At 33.0% G+C, this 23,840-nt stretch overlaps 1 protein-coding gene across 1 annotated transcript in view; it reads right to left on the reverse strand.

Moving 5' to 3' along the window:
- Positions 1–1,929: 1,929 nt before the first annotated feature.
- MIPOL1 (mirror-image polydactyly 1) overlaps positions 1,930–23,840 on the reverse strand; it is a 251,632-nt gene continuing 229,721 nt past the window's right edge. Inside the window, exon 12 of the mRNA XM_049766979.1 lies at positions 1,930–2,589. Within this exon, the coding sequence (XP_049622936.1) occupies positions 2,523–2,589 (67 nt within the window). The 3' untranslated portion in view covers positions 1,930–2,522. The remainder of the gene's footprint in view (positions 2,590–23,840) is intronic.

The following is a 23,840-nucleotide window of genomic DNA, read 5'->3' on the forward strand; positions in this document are numbered from 1 at the left end:
TTTCTAGAGATGACATATTTAGCTAAGCACGAGCAATATAAATCTTTCAACTATTCCATGTTATTTGTTTAAAAGCCTCAGAAAACCACGTGCATTTCTAATAAAACATGAACAAAATACAAAAATCTTTAGAGCCTAAAGTTGATTTACAAATCAATTTTTAAAAAAGAAAATGTATTTTTGTGTCTTTGAGTACATATATATTTTAACATGTATAAATATGTTTATAAACAGAGGCTAATTGCAAAAATAGTGATCAGCAGCAAATAATATATGGAAATTTGGATTACGATATTATAAGGTTGTTTCTAAGAGTAGATGAAAAATAGAAGATGAAAAATAGAAGTGAAAAAATCATCAGGAGCTGTGCAAATTTGTATTATATTTTCTTTCTTTTGAACCATTCATTTTATAAGGAAAAGTAGATTATGTTACTGAAAAAATCAAATTTGAGTTAAAACGAACTCTACGTGACATCTCTGGACAATGTGGAATACTTCTGGTGGAACTTTATTAATGATGGTTTGCATAAGGAACTGATCTTTACTGAGGAAGGTAATTCAGCACAAAATATATAAGTACATATTATTTAAAAATTTTGGTGGACACTCTTAAGTGTAAGAAATCAAGTAATAATAGCTGGTAATATTTAATTCTAACACTTAGAATTTGTAATTTTTTAAAAATAGCTTATTTCCAAGAGAATGGAATAAGGTGGAGAGATCATCTATACTGAATGATAGAAGATGTTAGACTGCTATATAAATTTTGATTTGTAATATTAAATTCTATGATAATTATGGTTATGAATTAGAGGCAATTGGTTGCTCTAATTTGATTGTTGAGGCATAGAAAGAGATGCTTGAAAATTGTAAAATGTCTCTGTGCTATATTTTGTGTTTGATAGGACTCTAAACAAAACTCAAGAATGTTTTGTCTGTTTTTGGAACAAAATTGAAATTCAAGTTTACTTGTACTTTTATTGAGGATTCAGTAGTATACTATTTTCTGATAGCAATGACATTTCTTCACTTACCTACATGGCTTAAAAAGTTCTATTCTTTTACATAGGGTCTCAAGTGTCTCAATAAGAGCCCAGACCATACTCCATAAATTATCAAGTTAATTCAGATTTCTGTTTCCATAGTCACTGGCCTGTAAGAGGGTATAATTCTTCTTTGGATCATAGAGAAAATCTAGTCAGTTTCTTTGGGAAAAAACCCTGTTAATACTGTATTTTCTCCTGTTCATAGATAAAAATATAACTGCAGCCCTTATAAAGCTTCTTGTTAGAGTACTTGCATGAGGAGGCCCTAGAATCTGATTTCTAGCACTATTTTCTTCAAAATTCTTTAGTAATTATTAAAAACAGCAACACGAGTATGTTTTAGATTTGAATTCAATAGGCTGATTCCAACTGTCAGTTAATTCTATGGATGATAAAAGATAAAATACTTTTTAAGTATTATGATTCTTTTGATATTATTGACAAAGTTCCTCACATTCCTGCAGATTAAAAAAATGGAAATTTCCAATGTTCTATGAAACAATAAATCTGCAGATTTACTTTTTATAGATACTAATATTTTGTGCTATAATTTATTGTATATGCTATGCACTGGATTACCTTCCATCACAATAAAAACTCAAAATCAAATATCAAGAATCAAAATTAATACATAACATGTTGCATGATCTTTTCCTTTTTAGGATACAGACATGTTGGCAGTAAGCTACTTTTCAAGCCAAAAGGGCCTTAGCTTCTTAGATTTGGCAATTTCAATGGCTTAAATAAGAGTACATACAGTTATTAAAATTCAATAATAAATATAGTCACAATATGAATTTAGAAGTAATCATTAACATTATCTTTTTAACAATAAAAGTGAATTGCCTGAATGATTTGTAATAAACAAAATGATGCACTGATTATGTCATTTAATGAACTAAAACTATTGTAATTATATTTAATTCTTAGCTGCTATCCTTAATATCATTAATATTAACAAAGTTTATATGCATGCATGTAGGAGGAAAACTATTATGTATGATCTCTTTTATTAGTTAAATAATAGGCACTATCTTGAAAAATGCGGGTTTTTGAAGTTTTGACCTAAAACAGTGGATTAAGGCTTAGACAATATTTACTTTACTGCATTTTGATTCAGAAAGGGCCATGTGTGAATATATGATCTTAAGAAACTTTATATCATCTTTTTGCAATGATCTTTCAGAAAAACATTAAATTAAACACATCGTGATATAAAAGTTACAAAATATGTTGCAACCTCCTAGCTCCCCAATTGGTAAAAGCCTGTGGTTAATACATTTGGATAAATAACTCAAGTCAGCAGCAAAGTAGTTAAACATTTGTGATTTGATTTTATCTCAGCTTGGAATGTGGTTGGAGTGTCCCACTTCTAACAACTGTTTGCTAAGTTAAGGCTTTAGTGTTTACACAGTGTTGAATGAAGCAGCCTGGTCACCAGATGTGATCGCTTCCCCAGACTGTCGTTTTTCAGTCAGATCACTGTCCTCATGGTCCCGGTTCCAACCTTCTTCCTTAGGACGTCCACCAGCCTTTCCAGCCTAAATTGAGGGTGGGAGGAAAAAGAATAGCAAAGTGTAAGCACTGTCAGGAATGTCTGGCTGGAAAAGGACAGTATTTGCTTGTGACCAAGCAGCCCTGAAAGCAAGAGACAGTGCTACAGAGTGCCAAGTATTTTAGGTTAAAAAACAACAACACAAACTTTAACCCAGATATTCAGAGTATGTCAGCAGTAGATGATCTATGAAACACATAAAATATGTTTTAATATGTATCTACTTGAATTAAGATTGTTCATGAATCATTTATTATGCAATGCCAGGATGGCAAATTAAATGCAAAGCGGTTTCAACTGCAATAACCTAAGGAGTACGTATCAGTGCAGAAATATTAGCAAGCTTATATTTGTTACTGTTAAAATAGAAAATATACTGTGAATACAATACAAGTTGTAGGCTTCAATTCCCTCTTCCACCCTTACCCCTTGTAATTATAAACCAGCTGATGAAATTAAATGAATTGTGAGAGAAGGTGGAAAAATCTAATATTTCAGTGGTGTAAAATAATTTAAGAACAAAATGATTTGATATGTTTAAGATTTTTTTGTACTACATTTAAAATTTCTAATTCTTAGTATAGACAGGCTAGGAACGACTATAAACATCTTTGTGCTAAAGCAACATGAGTTCTTTAGTTGATTAAAAATTCACAATGAAAATAGAGTCAAAAGTTTAGAAGTCTATTTGTTAGTATTCTTAGGCTACTTCGTTGGATGAACATCATAGTTGTGTAAATCAATGAGAGTTTGTTTGATTAAAAATGAGGGAATTAGACCACTGATTTTTTTCCCTTTATTTTCTTTACTGAGAGCATAAACTCTCAATCCAAATCCTATTTGATGTTAAACCAAGAGAAATTTTTCTTATGAGTGCAAATCATGTCCAGCAGTTTTCAAATACACAATCTTCCTTCCTCAAAGGCTAGTGAACGACAGTCTCGTCTGCTCCAGCGTGTCTCATTTATATGGATCCATGCATGAGAGTTCTTAAAAAATAAACACTACACAGAGTGAGATGCTAAAGGGAATAGGGTATTAGGGTCATACACACTGGTTTAGGTGACTAATCAGTTACAATACTACATTTAAGATTAAATCTTGTTAATGAGAACATTTTGCGTATATTAAGAGTTCTATTAACAAAAACAAGTATATAAAATAAAATAATGCAATGAAAAAATTATTTTTGCTTTGAGAAATATAAAAATGTTAAGAGTAATAAGGGAAATGTCATTTTTTCTACCATTTTCTCACATATAAATTATACATAAGTATGATAACTTCTATCAAGATAGCTTCATACTAATGTAGATTCACAGGAAAACCTACTGTAGCCAAAGGCAATCTGTATTAGTTGGATTTTCCCTAGTGAAAAATATCATTATTGTTTATATATGTTTTTGAATATCATGATTCATGGGATTACATAAATCCTTTAAGGTAAACTTTAAATTGTGAAGAGGAGGAAAAAAGTCAGTCTGAGATTTTTAAATGTATTGTTAAAATATGATAACAACTTTAATTAACCATTAACAAATGACTCCCAGTAGAAAACAAAAAATTAATAACATTTTCCTAAACATATTGTAAAAAATAAAAAAATACTACATTCAAATTAGTTAAATATCAACCTCCCCATAAAACATTTACATTGTTTAATAAAAATTCTCATGATGTTAAAATAAGCCTCCTTTTGCCTATTTATTGTTATTACAAGTTTTGAATCATTTGCAAAGAGCCAGGAGTAACTCTTGAGTGCCACCGGGTATGGCCTAAGTACTGAAAACATAAAACAAAAACAAGGGCCTGAGTGATAGCACAGCGGGGGAGGGTATTTGCTGTGCATGCAGCTGACCAGGATTCGCCCCTGGGTGTCTTATATGGTTCCCAGAGCCTGCCAGGATTAGTTTCTGAGCATAGAGCCAGGAGTAAGTTCTGAGCACCACCAAGTGTGGCCCAAAAACCAACCAACCAACTAAATACAAACAAAAAGTTTTGAATAAATGGAATTCCAAATTATTGAGATGAATCTGTATTTGCTGTGTTTCTTTTTTATCCATAGACTCATCTTACTTTTATTTTATTTCACTAGGGTAATATTTTGTTTAGTACTCAAATAGAGCAAAGGTAAGAGAGCAGGAAACATCTAAATGACATATTTTGCAGTGACTATACAATATTTAAACAATTACCAGATTGATTACATTCTCAGTTTATACAAATTGATTTATGAAAATTTGATTTCAAAAATGAGAAAATGTCAATTACTCAATTTTGCAAAAGCTTACTGATTTTTAAAACACAATGAAACACGCATTTCTTCCTGTAAGGAATGATTTACACCTGCCAAACATGGACTCTGCCAACAGGAAGGTTAGGTGTGTGTCTGTTGAAGCACCTTGCGGATTTGCCTGCAGGCTATTCTTTACTGTCTAAATCCATAACATGCTTTAAAACATTACGTAGCTCACTAAAATGGGTTTTAATTGCCTTTTATATTACTTAAAATAGTGTCCCAAGGCTTAATGAAGTAGGCAAAGAGCTAGAGGTGAGATTAGGATTTCACTGTTTTAAATATGAATAAATCGAGTACAGACAAATAAATTCTTATACAAAATTCTGAGGCAAATTGAGATTTTCTTGATTTTGGTTCAAAGTTACTTCCACTAGGGTTTAGAGTAACAGAGGCTATCAATTTCAGATTATAGGCTAATGGGATTATTTGTCTTAATTGATTCAGTACAATTTTTGCCTTATGTTCTAACTCAAGTCAAACTGAAGAAATGTCTTCGAGTATATTTCAGCTGTGATTTTAATTATGTTATAAGAGAGCAAATTGATGACATTGAACATAACTGGGACACAACAGTTTCAAGCTATTATTTGCTATGGTATTTCCATATAACTTGAAAATACAGTAATATTTTAGACAGAAATTTTATTTTTAATTATTTTTCTTCATTCTGCATAGCTAAATACCTACGTACTAAAATGAAATATATAATTTTCCATTTAGTAAGCCATATATTCTATTTTTTCCATTTTCATTCATAATAAATTAATTCTGTTGAATATTTTGAGAGGCAATTAATAAAGAATACTATGTGCTAGGGACAATGAAAAGGAATTCATGTACATGCTTAAATTTCTATTTTAACATGGAGAAGTTGTTATCTATTGACAAAACCAAAACATTTTGATTTTAGCCAAACTGCTAGTGAATTACAGAGCTGGGAGACTAGGTCTAATTATCTTCCTTTATATATCCAAAGTGTTGCACTGTTTCTGGAAGTATGGAAACTTTTAAGGCTTATCTTTGAATTCTTGTGGTTTGAAATACTCTTGCTGATTAGACAATAGCTTTGCAAAGTGACAGAAGGAATTAAAATGGAAAGAGAAACTCATCCTTATCAACTGAATTGTACTCAAAATAAGAATTCACTATGTAGATTGAACTTTTGAAAGTAAGATTTATATATTGTTATTGTAAAAGTAAAATTTTTATTGGCTAGAGAGTTTTACTCCATAAAAAGCATTCCAACTATTAGGTAATGAGGTGGCTTCATCAAAAAAAAAAAAATCAGTATTTAAACTTATTTTCAAAGAAAAAATAAAAGAAATTCAAAAGCAATAGGTTATAATTACTTCCCCAGCAGAGAAGACAGAAAAATAGCCTGTAAAATGTTGCACTACTGGTAGAACTTTAAAAAAAAAAACTATCTCAAAAAATGGGAGGAAGGAGTTAAAGATAAAGACACTTTCTCAAAGAAGACATACAGATAGCCATGGAGGCAAGGTGTTTGCCTTGCATGCAGACGGACGATGGTTCAATGCTGGCATCCCATATGGTCCCCTGAGCCTGCCAGGAGCAATTTCTGAGCATAGAGCCAGGAGTAACCCTTGAGCACTGCTGGGTGTGACCCAAAAACCAAAAAAAAAAATTGTTTTAGGAAAAAAATAAATAAAAAAATAAGTGTACCAATTCATGTACACTTGTATCACAAAGAACAAGAACAACCAGTATTGGAGTGGATCAGATGAAAAAGGAACAATAATTCATTGCTGGTGGTAATACAGTCTGGTCAAAATTTTAGAAAAGCAATATGAATACCGCTCAAAAAACAATAATTGAGTTCTTATATGGCCCAGAAATTTCACTCTTTAGCATCTATACAAAGGGCCCCAAAACTCTAGATAGAAAAGACATTTGCACTCCTAAGTTCACTGCAGCACTATTAACAATACCAAAAACCTGGAACAAATCCAAGCACCCAAAATCAGATAGCTGGATAAAGAAACTAGGTATATGCATGCAATAGAATACTATTCAGGTATAGTGAAATATGAAATTTTTCAATTTATACCTACATAGACGAATATGTAGATTTTTATGCTGAGTAAAGTTAAAAGGAGAGAATGACCTGTCTCATAAGTGGGACATAAAGAAACATAGTAAAGGAATAAAAAATCCCAGAGAAAAGGAAACTTAGAATTGTCTGTAGTAAGAAGCTTACCATGAGAGTAAAGGGGGATGGTAAAAAGATAAGAGGAGGGGGCATTGGTAGAATGCTACCATTAAGAGTACTATAAACCATAGTGTTCTAAAAACATTAATTTTTTTAAAAAGTTACACTAATACATATAAAGAGATCTGAGGACAGAGATGAAACTAGGTTCTCAGATTAAAGGGAGAAAATCTGGGTATGTGGGCTATTATAGGGGGCCTAGGAAGGTGTACAAAAAAGGGAACTATCCTGACTACCCTTCACTGCTCTCTCCTCTTGCAAGAAAATTATTAGGGAAATATATGTCATTTAGTTTAAAGGGAACCTTTAAAATGGTCTGACACTTTTTTTTGGAGAATGTATATTTTCTCCCAAAAGTAAAGAAAATAAATTATAGCAGAAAGCCTATGTAAAGTAAATGATAGCAATTGCTTAAAAAAAAAAAAAGAAGGGGTTTGCCATTAGCAAGATATAATTCTTGAGGTCGGAGCAGGACACCTCCATTGCACATAGCCCACTAAATTCGATCTCTGGTATCCCACATGGTCCCGAGCCCACTAGGACTGATTCATGAGTTAATAACCAAAAGTCTTGCGAATAGCTAGTGTTTCCCTAAATAAAACAAAACCAAAAAGATGCTCTATCATCTCTCTAGGCCCCGGCAACAGAGACTTTGTTTAATCTTTGTTTTTTTTTCCTGGGCCACACCCGGTGACACTCAGGAGTTACTCCTGACTATGTGCTCAGAAATTCCTTCTGGCTTGGGTGAACAATGGGATGCTGGGGATGGAACTGAGGTCTGCTCTAGGCATTCTTGCATTCAAGGCAAACACCCTATTGCTGTGCTATTGCTCCAGCCCCTATGTAATCCTTTTTATTTTACTCATGTTCCTATTTTTGTCTGTTGATGTTTTTTTTTAATTTTTCTTTATACTTTCACACTTCATTCAAGAGTTGCTATTTTCCCCTGTGAATCCACTTTTAACCCTAAAATATGAACTCCTGTGCCAACCTCTGAGATTCAGACTCAAACAAATGCATCCAAGACATCATTTCTTGCTTAGTCCACAAGCAAAAAATTGCTCAGTATATTTAATAAATCTTATTTTACTCCCTACGCCTTTCGGTGTTTCTTACCTAGATTACTGTTGCTACTCATGAATTTAGGAGAGCTTTGAGAGTTAAAATATTTAGAAAATTTCCTATTGTTTATATTTTTTCCACTACAGCTAGTCTTATGAAAACTTTGCGATAAAACTGCTAACGTAGATAATAGGGAAAAATGAAGAGATCTGAACTCACTGGGTAATATTTGAATTTCTCTAAGATCATGTAAGTAATGTAGACATGGTATGGAGGCAAGTTAGCCTACACATAGGAAGACCCAATAGATCTTTATTAAAGTACTTACTGAATACAACAATGTGAATGTACTTATAGCTATAAAACTGTATATTCAAAATGGTTAAAAGAGTATTTTGTTATAGACTGATCATAATTAAGAAAAATCCTAGTACTATTTGAAGGCTAGAACTACAGTTGCAGTAATCCATATGGAAAGATGGGAATAAATTTAGGATAATCTAATATATGAAATAAAAAAACTTTGTGATTGTTTAGGGTATGGTGGGCAAAAAGGCTGGCTCCCAGTTATTTGGTTTTGGTGAGGAGTTAAAGTATCGATACTGAGGTTCCAGACCTTTGCATACAGTTTGATCTCTGGCATTCCACCATGGCCTCACCAGGAATAAACAGTATTGTATTGTACTGTTGTACTGGTATGTCCCCCAATACAAAAGAAAGATACAGATGCTGAAACCAAGATAGCTTGTTGGAAAGGAAGAACAGGTTTTATTAGGAAGTTTATGTATATAAAGACAAGTTTGGTTTGGTATACACACAGATACCGGTGAAACACATATGGGGGTATTAATTAGGCATTTGGGTGGAGTTTCAAATTAAACAAATAACTGATTTCAATTCAACTAGTAATCATAAATTCAGTAATTCCCTCATACAAGGCCATTTTCATACACTAATAATCAATGGAAAGGTTGTGGTTCCTACTCATGAGAAGCAATAAGATGATGAAATAGATCTTTTGATGGACTCCTAGAGTAAGTTACTGATAACTGCTTCAATCAATGAAGGGATGAACATGGTTCAAATGGAATCTAGTTTGGGAACAAAAGAAGAAGGGTCTGCTTGCCTCTTAAGTCAAGTACTGAATGATAAGAAAGAAACAATTCTTGAGAAGGATTGTAATGTAATCTTGTAAAGGATTGTAATCTGCTGGATGGGCATTTCATATATAGGAATAAGAAAATTTGAAGACACAGAGGTATAAAAGCACCATGTGTGTTAAATTCAAACAGAAGATTTTATTTTGGTATACTTTCAATATAGGAGATAAATGATAATAGAAAACAAGACTCAAATAAATTGACCATGATTACATCTTACTATAAGTTGCAATTGAGAAGCCAAAGTACACAGACACATTAGAGAAATGTAAAAAGAAAAAGGGGTGGGAAGAGGAAAGAATCAGAAGCAAACATTTCATATAAAGAAACTGATAAAAAAATAATTTGACAAAATAGAGAAGCAAAACAAAATCCAAGAGTAGGTGCAGAGAAGACAATTTCAGAAATGGATGATCAAAAATTCAAGGTAAGATCAGGGTGAGCAGGGTCCATCTGAAAAAAAAAATCTTTTTAAATTTAGTAATTTTTTTTGGCAGGGGTGGTGGTGATGGGAACCCACACCTGGTGGTGTTAATAGTTTACTCCTATGTCTATGTTGAGGCATTACTCCTGGCTCGGCTTGGGGGACCAGAAATTGGACCTAGGTCAGCTGTGTGTAAGGCCATCACCTTCCTCACTGTACAATTTCTCCAGCTCCCTTTTTTTGGGAGGTGAGGAGAATTTGGGCCATACCTGGCAGTGCTCAGAGGCTACTCCTGGCTTTGCACTTAGGAATTACCTCTGGCAGAGTAAGGGAATCATATGGGATGCCAGAGATCGAACATGGGTTGGCTGCATGCAATGTAAATGCCCTACCCACTGTGCTCTCTCTCTGACATTCCAATTTAGTTTTAATAACATATTGAAAGTACAATAGAGTCTAAGCATTAGGTGAAAAAGTGAGAACTCTGTATTGTTTGGTACATAAGAATGAGGCTAGAAAGTAAAGGGAATTACAGTTATAAGGGGGCTTTATTGAATGAGCGGAACCAAATTAAGAGCCTCATACTTACCATGAAGTCAAACCCAGGGTTTTCCATTGCTTATCAGTATCATTATTTTTTTTATGGGAGGCAATTACCCTCATCTGGGGAAGAAAATTATGAAAATAATTGATCATACAACATCAGTAGAGGAGAGAGAAAGACAAAGGTATAAGGAGAATGTCCTGGTAGAATGTGATTAAACCCAGAATTCAGATTAGGTGGTCAGGTCTATAACAAGTGCACAGATATGTTGATTTTACACCGGCAGAAAAGAAAAGCTGGAATAAAGTCATGTTACATTAGGAGAGGCAGCTTTAATCTTAGGATTTCAGATGTAGCAAAGTTCTGAGTTTTGACAATGCCCAAAATAGTGAAGGAGAGTAGGTAAAGGTTACTAGCATCCAGGAGGCAACAGAACAGTAGACTATTGATGCAGGAGGTTTCCTCGCATGAATACAGAAGCCAGGTTGAGAATACAATGAGTCAAATGATTCAAACTCACTTGCAAGTGTCTCAAACTCAATTTACCTGGGGGCCTCAGAAGGCAAAGTCAGTAGTAAGCCTTGAACATTGGAGGGTGTAACCCAAACAATTAAAATAAAACAAAACAAAAATAAAAGATTTCTCTAGGGCAGGGCCACAAAATGTTGCACGGAGGGCCATTTGCGGCCTGCGGGCCTCAAGTTTGAAGTACTAGTCAGAGGGAGAGAGTGATAAAACTGAACGGTAATTTTTTTTTCCTTTTTTTTGGGCCATCCAGCTGTGTTCAGGTCTTGCTTTTGGCTCTGTGATTGGAAATCATTCCTGGCAATACTCAGGGGGCCATCTATGATGTTGGCGATTCAACCTGGGTTGGCCATGTGCAAAGCAAGATCCTTACCTTAGTATAATTTCTCTCTAGCACTTGACAAGTTACAACCCTAACAGAAGAATTTTTTAACATGGATGGATATGTGAAGAAAAGTAAAACTAGGACAACTCTCCTTCCTAGTATGTAAGGTGTGGGAAAAAGACAAATATCCAACAAGCCACTAAAGTGTCCCTGGTAAATTAAACTTTCAGGCAGAATATGTATGAGTGAAATAATTGCTGAAATCATGGCCAGATGCAAGTCAATAACAATGGAAAAGTTTCAAGAAAACAGACTGGTAAGAGCTGAAGAAGAAAGAAGAAAGAGGAGTATATAATGAAAAAAGTAGCCCAGAACTTTGTGTGGAAGGCTGAAAAATAAAATGTATCTACTTTCTCTTGCATAAATTATAACTAAATAAGTTTCTGTTTAGTTTTAGGTACAATATATAACTGAAAGACACATTTATAGTGTTGCATATAAAACATACATACTGTAACTATATAGGCATTAGTATATAAACATACATGTTTATAAAAGTATATGCCAAAAAACTATGGGAGTATTGACAAATAATTAAATAATGGAGTTCCTAGAAAAAATATGACAGACTGAAACAAAATAGTTCGTAATTGAAAAGGTAAAATAGATGGAAGAGAGGGGGTTTGAGCCATTGTGAATAAAGTGGAAAAAATAACTGATAGTGGCTAGTGTTGGGAATATAATAAATCAAAAAGCTAATTTTATTTGTGGGATTTAGGTCTGGTGGCATTCAGAGGGTAGTCCTGGTTCTGTGCTATGGAGTGACATCTGGTGGTGCTCAGTTAGTATAAGAAATTGGAACTCTGGTTGGCAGGATGTGAGGCCTTAGGTCCTATATAATCTCTCTGGCCCTCAAAATCTAGTAGGATATATTTCTTTTTACACCTTCCATTCTATACCCACCTTTAAACCATTACAATGCTTTCCAAACTTTAGGATAGCTGTCATGTCTCACTATTTTTTCCCCTGCTAAGTGAACAATTTAGTCTCCACTAGCTTTGTATATTAAATTTAACAGACTCATTAATAGCATTTCTTTTCACATGTCCAGTGTTTTTAAAATGACAGAACATTAATAATAATCTAGCCTGGTCACTACATAAGAAAGTAGGACTATGTGCCCCTTAATATAAAACTTTTACTTCTAGTTTAATGCTTTCAAGTTTTAGTATTGGTTTACATTAAGCTCTGGGAAAAATTAATTTATCCACTAATATTTTAGCCTGCTTTGTCTATACTATTAAGCCAAGTGTCTCCAACTTTTGGCTCATGCAATATTTATGTTGCTTACTGATATATAATAAACCACCCCAAACTTATTGGCTCAAAGAAAACATCATATACAGGTCAATTTAGAAATTCAGAAAACTATAGCAAGGAAGTTCTGTTGGTTTTGCTTGGAAGCAGTTATAAAAATAGTCAGAATTTGGTATTGAAATGCATGATAGTTGGTGCTTTATGTGATTCCTCATTCTTAAGTAGACCAGACTTACTTAAATGCTGAGCTCATATCAGCATAAGGGAAATACCAGGAGCACAATATGGCTTAAGAAATTGTGGGAAGGGGCTGGAGCTGTGGTACAAGTGGTAAGGCATCTGCCTTGCCAGCACTAGCCTAGGACCGACCCCTGGCAGTTCGATCCCCTGGCTTCTCATATGGGCCCCCAAGCCAGGAGAGATTTCTGAGCACATAGCCAGGAGTAACCTCTGAACATCACCGGATGTGGCCCCAAAAGACCAAAAAGAAAATTGTGTGACACCATTTATTTATTGTCGAAGGAATTATTTATTGTTTATTTATTCTTCAAGAGGCCAAATTAAGATTAGGAAGGGGAATGTGTCAGGAAAAACATTATGTATTATTTTTATTTTTGGTTTCTGGGCCATACCCAGATCTGTACTCAAGGATTATTCCTGGTAAGCTTGGAGGACCAGATGGGTGCAGAAGATCAAATCCAGGTCAGCTGCATATTAGGCATGCTCCCTACCTGCTATTCCTTCAGCCCAAAAGATGCCTTTTTAAAGAACTAGGTGTAACATTCCACAAAAGACTATCATTCCACAAAAAGATCCTAAATGCAGTATTTTAATGATCAAGATCTTGATTAAATTTCACTTATTTTCCCAGAAATTAATATCTTGTGACATACTCTTTTTTGACATACTCTTTTTCTATCACTACTTGTATTTATTTTTAAAAAAAAGCATCTTTTAGAAAGCATCTTTAATTTTTTTATAATGAAAACTGCTGCATGGAGAAGAACCAAGGATAAATCACTTAGGCAGACACTTAAAGAAAACCGTATGTGTTCAACTAGCTTTGAATTCTCTGAATTGTGTAATAATGTCTTGCTCTTATTAACAAAGGTACTTTCAGATACAATATCAAATCGTACCAACAAACAATGCTGAAATCAACATATCTTAGAGTTCTTCCTCCTCCCCAACCAAGCTATAGATTTAATTCCTGAGATGTAGCTATACCTGTAAGGTCTGATATATGGTAATTAAGGTCAGTTTGATAGCAGAACATTAAGTCCTTAGTGGGTAGACCAAAGAGTTGATCAAATGGGCCCATAAGTAAAGTCATTGGAATGACTAAGCCATGCAATCCAAAGCTCCATTAACGATTTAAATCAGAATATTGTCAAAGATTAATTTGGGTTTTTGCCAAATTAGATCCATAAAGTAGATCCATAAAGGGTCTACTGCAATGACTGCTGATACAAAAACAGTATGCTGAATGAAGTAAGCTCTACTTAAGATAGCACTAGCAAGCTTACCTGAGTAAGTTATAACTTAGAATTAAGCATCTTCCCCTGTTTATATTCATAGTAAGATCTTTGAGATTATGTAGAAGCCAAAGTATGGATTTAAAAAGGACCTACTTGATGCAATGTATTCTTTCCTGTATCTATGATTGTAATGAAAATTTTTTTCACTTCTAAAATGGTGGTAAACTTACAGCCTGTGGAAATTGAATGTGTAGAGTATATACTCAAGTTTTCTTAACACTTATTCTTAGTAAAAACAAACAAACAAAAAAAACAAACCCCCAACTTTCAGCTAAGTGAAAGCATTGCATTCTCTTCTCTAGTTTCTTTTTTTCCTCTAGTTTCTGATATAAAAAAATTTTCAAAGCATCAATGAAGTTTATAAATTTTTTTATAATCTCAAATGTTTCAAATCCAAGAAGATATTCAGAAAATAAAAATTTAAAATTATGGTCGGTGAAAGGATTTTGGGTCATGTTTTAGGTATACCTGAAATGAAATGGTTCCAGTAATATAAGTTTTGTTTGGGCCAGTCAAGAGGCAGAAGTGCAAAGTAAAATAGCTTGTCTTATTTCTAAAAAGCTAGGCTTAAAATATTAAGTTGTAAAGTAGATTCTGAACAATGTGAGAGAGGGGCAGAGATAAAAAGTAAGAGAGAGTGAGCAAGCATGACAGTGTACATTAGAAAGAAATGCATACTAAAACCAAAATCCAAAATCCAAAACTGAGCATAAAAGAACCCAACAGAATTTCTCTTACTTTCCACCAAGAACTCAGACCTGTGTGTAGGGGAAAGGGGGATGGACAGGAAGTGGTTCAGGGCCTAAAACACCTGCCTTGCAAGCAGGAGGCCATGCATTTTATCCCTGGGGTTGCCTCCACATGTCTGGCAGCTCTACTGCCCTGTGCTTCAAGACTTTTGGCAGCATTGTAGGCAGGTGTGTACAAGTGTTTCAACAAGAGGGTATAACGGTCGATGTGAAAGCACAAGGCCAGGTTTGTGATCTCTGCAAGCAAGCAAAAGGTGAGGGTTGTGACCCCTATGAATACAATGTTTGGGAGAACAATGTAATGTACACCCTTAGTGAGCACCACACTCATATGTGGATGTAGGAATCCTGTTTGCTGTTATATCAAGAGTTAAGAGAAGAAGAGGGGGAAAACCCAGTTTCCTTAAAATCCTCTCTCAACAACACAAACTTTTTAGGTAATAATATTGTGTGATTTAAATATATATCTGCATTTATAATACAAGAAAGTGATTGTCACTATTTACATGGAAGTCCTTTTTGCTGTGGTTTAGTTAATTGAACATTAAAAAAAATCCAAAATTTGGCTATAGTCAATAATATTTGGTTTTTAAACACCCTTAAACAAGTTACTAATTAGCTTAACTTTTACGTTTTAAATATCAAATTTAATTAAACCCTTCACTGCAAAAACAATTTGCAGTGCAGAAAAAAAAAGGAACATCCCTTGTTACTTGAAAAATTATACAAAGAAATAAGATGGATAGTTTATTTAGTGCCTGATAAGTTCTTATGTAGACTGTAATCATTCAAAAATAAAATGAACCTGAATTATCAATGAGATAATTCAGAACATAGAGTAGCACAGTAGATGTATATTCCATTCTGTATACATTATTTACTTGAGCATTCTTATTTCTTTTTTGATAAAAAAGGCAAAAATGATTACTTATAATATAAAATTAAAATATAAAAATTGATTGCTATTTCATACGTTCTATGTAACCTGGGCAAATCAAGATCAGCAATCAATCATATTGGTAATATTAATTTATATTACTTTAACAATCAATAATCAGAAAAGTTAGGTATAAAAATTGTAACATTTTCCATTTATTTTTGTCTCACCCCATTTAAAAGTTAAAACCTGGAAAAAAATTAGAGCTATATTTTCTTCAGTGTAGTATAGATAATTAAAATAAATTTAAAGTTTTGAATTTCAAGTAACTGGAATAACTTACACAGGGTTAGATCAATAAATTAGATATATAAATAATCTGCTTTACTTTTTTGTACTTCTAGTAGTTTATAGTTTATATGTCACTTGTATTCCATTATTTAAGATATATTTACTCATAGTTAATGTTCTTCAACATTATATATAGAAGAATTGGTATAAAATAATGTGAACGTTTTTTAATGTGTTGGATCAGTATTAAGAATTAATAGATTTTATTCTTGGTATCTAGATTACTCATTAAGTCTTTCAAGGTGACAAGATTTTATGTTGTTAATTATCCTAAGGACTGACTTACAATGATCTTAATATAATATCTATGCTCATAATATAATTTATTGTGATAATTCAGTCATGGTTCCCTTTATACCTACAATATCTTGTTAACAATGATATAGATGTTTATATTCCGAAATAATCTAAATTTCACAACAAAAGTCATAAGACCATCAATACTTTACAATAACTATTAGTGACGGTGTACTAGAGAGCAATTGCTAACACCAAGGAAAACTGTTATTTTAATTAATTGGAAGATTAAACCTTGGAACCTGCTTCCTAATAAAACTGAAAATAATCCTAAGAATTTGATCTATCTACTATGATATATAGCATTATAAATTATTGTTAATTTTTCCTTATGTTAGATCTGGGAAATATGGTAGAATTTACATCTGAGAAATGTTTCCTAATTTATTAGAAAGACTTTTTTTTTTTAGTAAATATCTAGATGATACTAAAGAATAGTTGCAATAAATTTTTGAGGTCCAGTCTCATGATATGCCTTTTTGAGTAAAGTAATTTCAAAAATTCTTTCTACGAAGGTGTGGTTAACCGTCTCTATGTGAACTGCTTAAATATACTCATTTACTTGCCTGGTTCAGACCATTCTTCCCAATGTGAATGATAGCACTTAGGAAATGAACTGTTTGCCCAGCATGGCTACATACTGCCTTTGAAGAGTGACACCTCAAACCACATACCTGACATTTGACCTATTTTTGAATGGCTTGAAATACAGCTTTAATAATCTTTATTATTATCCAGAGTAAGTTTGGACACTCTGATTTTTATCATTGTAGTACATGGAGTTTAATTATGTGGGAAGTAGGATTATATAATCCATACTGCATCCAAAGAAATTCTCCTGGTTTTTTCTAGTATTTCCAGAGGAGAATCCTTAGATACTTTTCTACCCTTCTGCTATTCAGTTGCTAGAAGCCAGTCTTGATGAATTTTATATTTGCCATCAGATTGTACAGTCCTCAAAATCAATTTAATATTTTTATGACCTTGTGTTATAATGGTACATTAAAAACTGAAGTTAGTATTAGAACCGAACTAAAAATAAAGAGAAACCAATTTTGGCACTAGTTATTTTATCAGTATTCTATATTGATCTATACTATATTTATAAAGTATTCTGATAATACTTTATCAGTATTCTAGTTACTTTGACTTTAACAACAATATGCTTTAATTAGTCTAATATCCTTTTCTATGTTGGTGCAACAAGTGAAATTATAAATTACAGTAGTAGCCCACAAGTATCCACAGAGTATAAATTCCATATATACATTCCTCTAATAAAACTAAATTTGTGTATTAGGTATAGGACATTAGTAGCAATCATTAATAGCAAAACAACAATTATAATAAATTGCAACAGAAGCTCTAGGACTGTGTTCTCTCTCAAAATTCCTTCTCTCCTGTAATATTTGCGAACTGTGGTTGCCTGAGGGTGACTTGAAATACTAGAAATGGGAACTGTGGATAAGAGATTATTATAATGATATCAGTTACTCATAAAATATTCCTTTCATTTCCCATGTTCACATTTTATTTTGCAAATTTTCCCCCAGTCCAAAGGACTGCTTGTGGTTGAAACTAAGTTAAATTTGACTATGAAGTACTTCTATTCAATATATGCACGATACATATTTTATCATTCTCCTCCCACTTTTTTTTTTTTTTTATAAGAAGAACCTAGTTAAAATCTGTACTTGGGGATAACTTCTGGTGGTGCTGCTGGGACCTTGTGGAGCCAGGATGGATCCAAGATGACCTAGAACAAATACCTAATCATCATGTCTTTTAGCAATATCATGGATGAAATACAGGGCGATGATGCTAAGTGAACTAGATCAAGAAGTACAAGAAAACTGGTGGGTGGTTTCACTCAGATATAGGCTATGAATTGCAAATGCCAACAAACTGAAAAGACATACAAAATAATATACTCTGAAATATATGGTGATTATCAAAGGGGCAGGAGCAGAAGGGGAAGAGTAACTGACAGAGGGAACCACTTTAATAGTATGGTGGGTGATAGCTCTAGTAATTACAAATACAAACAACCTCTTATGACAGTCAAAGGACTATATCTGAATAGTATTTGTGCATATGTCTGCATGTGTGGTACGGGGGTTGCAAAAGGCTACTTCTGAAAATGACAAAATCTATCAGAAAAAATAACAAACTTAGTTTTATCTGTATGGATGTATAGTCTCAATAATGAAGTAGGTAATACAGGTTAGTTTTTTTTTTTTTAAGAATTTAATGAGTACTGAAGCACTGAATTGTGCAGAAATTATTTAAAAAAATGAGTAAGATAGTATTGATTGATATATTTTCCTTACTACCTTCTAACCATATTTACTTAATCAATGTAGAGTTTACTGTGTTCAAATTCCTTTTTAAGTGATGTTGGAACATTTTTGCTTTCTATCATAAAATGATACAGAAAATGTGTATACTCAATATAAAATTAAATTACTAAGATAAACATGTTATTAATGTGTCTCAGTTTCACTCCCTAAAAGAAATATGACTCATATTTATCCATTTGTTCAAAAATCTACTAACATGTAGCTTTTCAGAATACTTGAAATGTATTTCTAGAATATCAACATTTTTATTGCTTCACTACCTGGGTTTATTATTCACATAATTACAAGCAATATTAAAAACAATTTATGCCACACAGCAAATGATGTACTCTTGAAAGCCAAATGTTTTTAGTCAATATAATCACAACATACCTTTCTTTAAAATTCATGGGTTTGCCTACAGTTTGCTTATAACTGCTTAATAGTCAGGAGATTGCACATCACAAAAGGTTTTATTGATTTATTAGTTACAGAATACACTAAGCATATGAACCAAACTGGAAAAGCTAGCTCTGGGGCTAATATCCTATACCAGAAAGTTGTAGAATACTTTAGAGTATCAGAGTGTTGGCATAGAAAAGATAAATGGGATAAGCCAGACTAGCAAAGACTAATATTTAGTAAGTCTACTAACACAAACAAATCAAGTCTTAGAGTTGTATAACTTGTCCGCACTGAGGAAAATATTTACTTAGTATGTTAAATCATAGTCAATTATTCTGTAATAAACTGTTAAATTGTTGAAAATGTTCTCTTACATAAAGAACTCATAAGCATTCATTTAACATATAAACATACTGCAAATGATTAACATGCTAATTAATTATAATTAAATTTAAGATAATTATTGTACACAATAACTTTAATGTGTTTGAGGGATAGGTTAATAATTTTATTAATTACAATTTTCTTTATTATTAAAATAATTTTATGTATTTATTTTATTTATTTAAATAATTAAATATTTTATTTCTATTTCTTGACATCTTAGGATGGTAAAACATGAATTCCAAGAGATATTTGTACTCCAAAGCTACCTTTTTGGGAGTTTTTGGGCCACACATGGAGGCATTCAGGGGCTCTGAGCTCAGAAATTACTCATGGTGAGTACTTGGGAGACCATATGGATTGCTGGGGATAGGACCCTGGTCAGCCACTTACAAGGCAAGCACTCTCCCTGCGGTGCTATCATTCTGGCCCTGCAGTGCTACTTTTATTAGTCAAGATTTAGAAACATTCCAAGTGTCCAACAAGAGATGAATGGATAAAGAAACCATGTGTATATTCATATACAGTAGAATACTACTCAGCTCTGAGAAAATATAAAATCATTTTTTACCTTAATTTAGCAACAACTTAAATGGAACTGTAGGTATCACATTGAGTGAAGTGAGTCAGAGAGGACAAATGCCAACTTATCTTACTTATATGTAAAGAATCATAGAAATACAGCAAGGGAATAAGCAGATATAGCAAGGGAATAAACAATGGCTAATGATAACAGGAAAATGTGAGGGAGTGTTCTTATTTAAAAATTTATTATTTTTAATTTTCCCCTTTTATTGATTTATTAGTTTGTGACATTACAGCATTTCAGGGTATAGCTTGCAACCTATATCTGTGTAAAGGTTTTTTGTACACCTTCCCCCATAGTTCACTGCTACCCCATAACCAAAAGTATCCTTTTCCCAATTTTTCTCACTCTCTTCCAGTAACCATCGTATTTGAGTGGTTTTGTTGCTTTCCATCATTTCATTTATTTTATTAATATATATTTCACATATGAATATCATCTAATAGCTAACCTATCATTTACTCAATTGATTTAATATAATAATCTACAGTTACATCTGTTTTATCTCAAAGGCATACTTCCATCTTTTTATGGCAGGCCAGTATTTCATTGAGTACATAAACCACAGCTTCTTTTATTCAGTCATATGGAAATGGTCATTTAAGTTGACTTCATGATATTACTCAAATATCTTTTGATTTAGTGCTTTTGAATAAATAAATGGCTAGGAGTGGTAATTCTATATTATATGGCATTTTCATTTCTTTTAAAGAAATCTTCACACCATTTTCCACAGGAGAGGAACAATTCCAATTTACAACCTACCAGTGCGACAGGACTAATTTGTCTCCACATCTTGGCCAGTCTTGCTTTAGGAAATGCTTTTTAAAACAATATATAATGGGCTAAAATTTGGGGCCAAAATGATAGCACAGCGGTAGGGCATTTGGCTTGCATGCAGCCAATCCAGGAACAAATGGTGGTTTGATTCCCGGCATCCCATAAGGTCCCCCTAGTCTGCCAGTAGCGATTTCTGCGCATAGAGCCAGGAGTAACATCAAGTATGTTACAACAGGTATTAGCCACCCCCCCCACCAATAAAAGGGCTAAAATTTGACAAAAGTTAAATAAAAAGTGTATGAATACTTTTAAAAGCATTTTTATTTTATAATTTAAGTATTCATAGGATATGATGTGATAATACAAAAGTGATAATACTAAATCTGTGTCATATTTTTGGAAACAAATAATGCTATTATTATCAAAAGTGTTTATTTTACATTTAATTTCTTTTGTTTCAAAATGGATGAACTGGATGATCTGGGCACACAGAATAAGTAGAACAGAAAGGATAGTAAAGCTTGCTCAGCATTCATTCCTTTGGCTGATTTCCCTCATTTAAACAGCAGATCAAGATGCTATTTGGGAGCATTTTTTTTTCTTTCCAAGTAGTAAACTATTTCATTTTCATCCCCCATGAACCACTGACTACAATGGAAGAGGAGCATGCATTTAATATTGAAATACAAACAATGTCCATAAAAGAAAGAATCAAATTCAACTTATGACCAGATCTATAATCAAGATTTTTCTTTTTCTTTTTTCTTTTTTTTTGCTGGGGAATGATCTGAACAAGTTTTGGCCAAGTTCAAGGAATTTTATCCATTTCTCTTGCCTAGTTCACACACACACACACACACACACACACACACACACACACACACACACACCTGTATGTACATGTGTGTATGTTTATGTGCACACATGCACTAAAACAAAACCATTGTCATATGTAGGCCAGATATGGACTCATAAATGAACCACACTGCTGGTTCCAGAATTTTAATTTATTTATTTATTTTTAGCTAAACTAGAAATGCTCAGAGCTTGATCCTAGCTCTACATTTACTGATCGTTCCTGGCAGACTTGGAGAACCATGTGGGGTGTCGAGGATCAAACTGGTTTGGCCAAGTACAAGACAAGTGTCCTACCTACTCTACTATCTATCTCTCTGGCTCCCAAATCTCAATTTTAATTGAATTCTCTTGGTTAAACTATTCACACTTTCGTTATAGTATATTTTACTTAAAAAGAGTTAAAAAGAATGATATTTAAATTTTTACATATATTGAAGTAAAACCAAATTGTCAATAGTGTTCATTAAGATGTTCCAATATGGAGGCTGAAAAACCTCTATTATTACATAAAATGTTGGGGCCATAAAGATATCTTAATGGCCTGGATACACATGCTTTGTATTTAGGAAGTCTGAGTTCAATCCAATTTACTGTGTGATGCCTGAAACACTGCTGGGAGCAACCACTGTGTACTGAAAAGGGAGTAGCCCCCAAATATGCAGGGTTTGGCACAAAAACCAACCCAGAAAGTACAATGTTGAGAATTCCAAATATCATCTTAGAACAATTTACTGTTATGGTTACTGTAATGTACCATGTTAAGATTACTGTAATGTAACATTTTATTTAATATAACACTATATTCAAATAAAAAATCAATGCCATTAAGTTCTTTATCTTATACCAGTACAATAAATATGCTTAAAAATATCCAGGGATTATGTGTTACTATTAAAGGAATTCAAGACTCAAAAAAGGTTGGGAAACATTGTTGTAACATTGCTTAGGTTTTTGATCATTTTAAACCAAGAAAAGTTTCAATTACTGATGGTGGAAGTGAGTCACTGCTTTTTCTACTGCTAACAGAAATGCAGCAAGCTAGAATAACTGGATAGTATTATTAAGGCATCTTATTAAGATGGCTTATTAAGCTACTCACTGTTGTTTTCCTAGGGCTTTAGACAGATACTAAACTTTAAAATGTAGGATTCTTTCCTTCCTAACTTTCATAAAAGTCATATATAATTAGCAGTGAATGAAATTTTCTAATGTCAACATTTCAATTTTTGATTAACTAGGAATACAAATCAATCTTATTCAAGTTTAATTCAAAATACTGGCAACATCCTTTTGGGAGACTATTAGAGATAATATATGAATGCACCTTCAAACTTCAGGCTAAGCCAGGGGCCTAAAAAGTAAAAGTAATATTAAACTTATTAAGCAGTCTCTGTCGCAGGTAATTTTCTCCACCTGAGTTATCTTTGCTACATAAAAGCCATGTACTATCAAATTGCAGTCAACATATGGGGTTAACCATATAATCAGGACACTGCCATCTACACAAATGGCTTCTACATAGATGACTGAAGTAGCAGACATAAATGGTATAGGAGATGAGCATGAAATTAATGAAAAGAAATTCAGAGAGTGGTAGCTTTTAGGACAAAATATAATTAAAACCTTGGTTGAGAACCTGAGAGATAGTGCAGTGGTTAATGTGCTTGTGATGTGAAGAACCTACTCTGGTTTGATACTCAGGATCCTATACAGGCTCCTGAGAACTGATTGGTGTGATCCTTGAGCACAGAGCAAGAAGTGAGTCCTGACCACAGATAGATGTGACCCAAAAATCAAACAAAAAACTTAGAACAAAAACAAAAGCTTTGGTAAAATTTCATATGGTTTCATGAGAACTATAGCTGTTCACATCAATTACATCCTTATCATTTCTATCATAAATATATTAATATGTATATATGTATATGTACATAAGAGAAATTATTTTAGGGTATCATTTAGCAAAATTTTAGTAAGCTTTTTTTAGAATAAAAGTAAAATAATCAGTGTGTTTTCTATGCCCCATCTTTCATCCCCAGTATTATCTTTTTACTGTATTTATGAGTATTTATGGTGAGAATTAGGGTGAGCAGAATAAGGAACTAAATTATTTTATATACTTTGTTTTGGGGCTTGGGACCATAATAGGTGGTGGTTAGGGGCTACTATTAGCTCTGAGCCCAGGAA

Source organism: Suncus etruscus, chromosome 2 (genome assembly GCF_024139225.1).
Source record: "Suncus etruscus isolate mSunEtr1 chromosome 2, mSunEtr1.pri.cur, whole genome shotgun sequence".
Taxonomy (NCBI): domain Eukaryota; kingdom Metazoa; phylum Chordata; class Mammalia; order Eulipotyphla; family Soricidae; genus Suncus; species Suncus etruscus.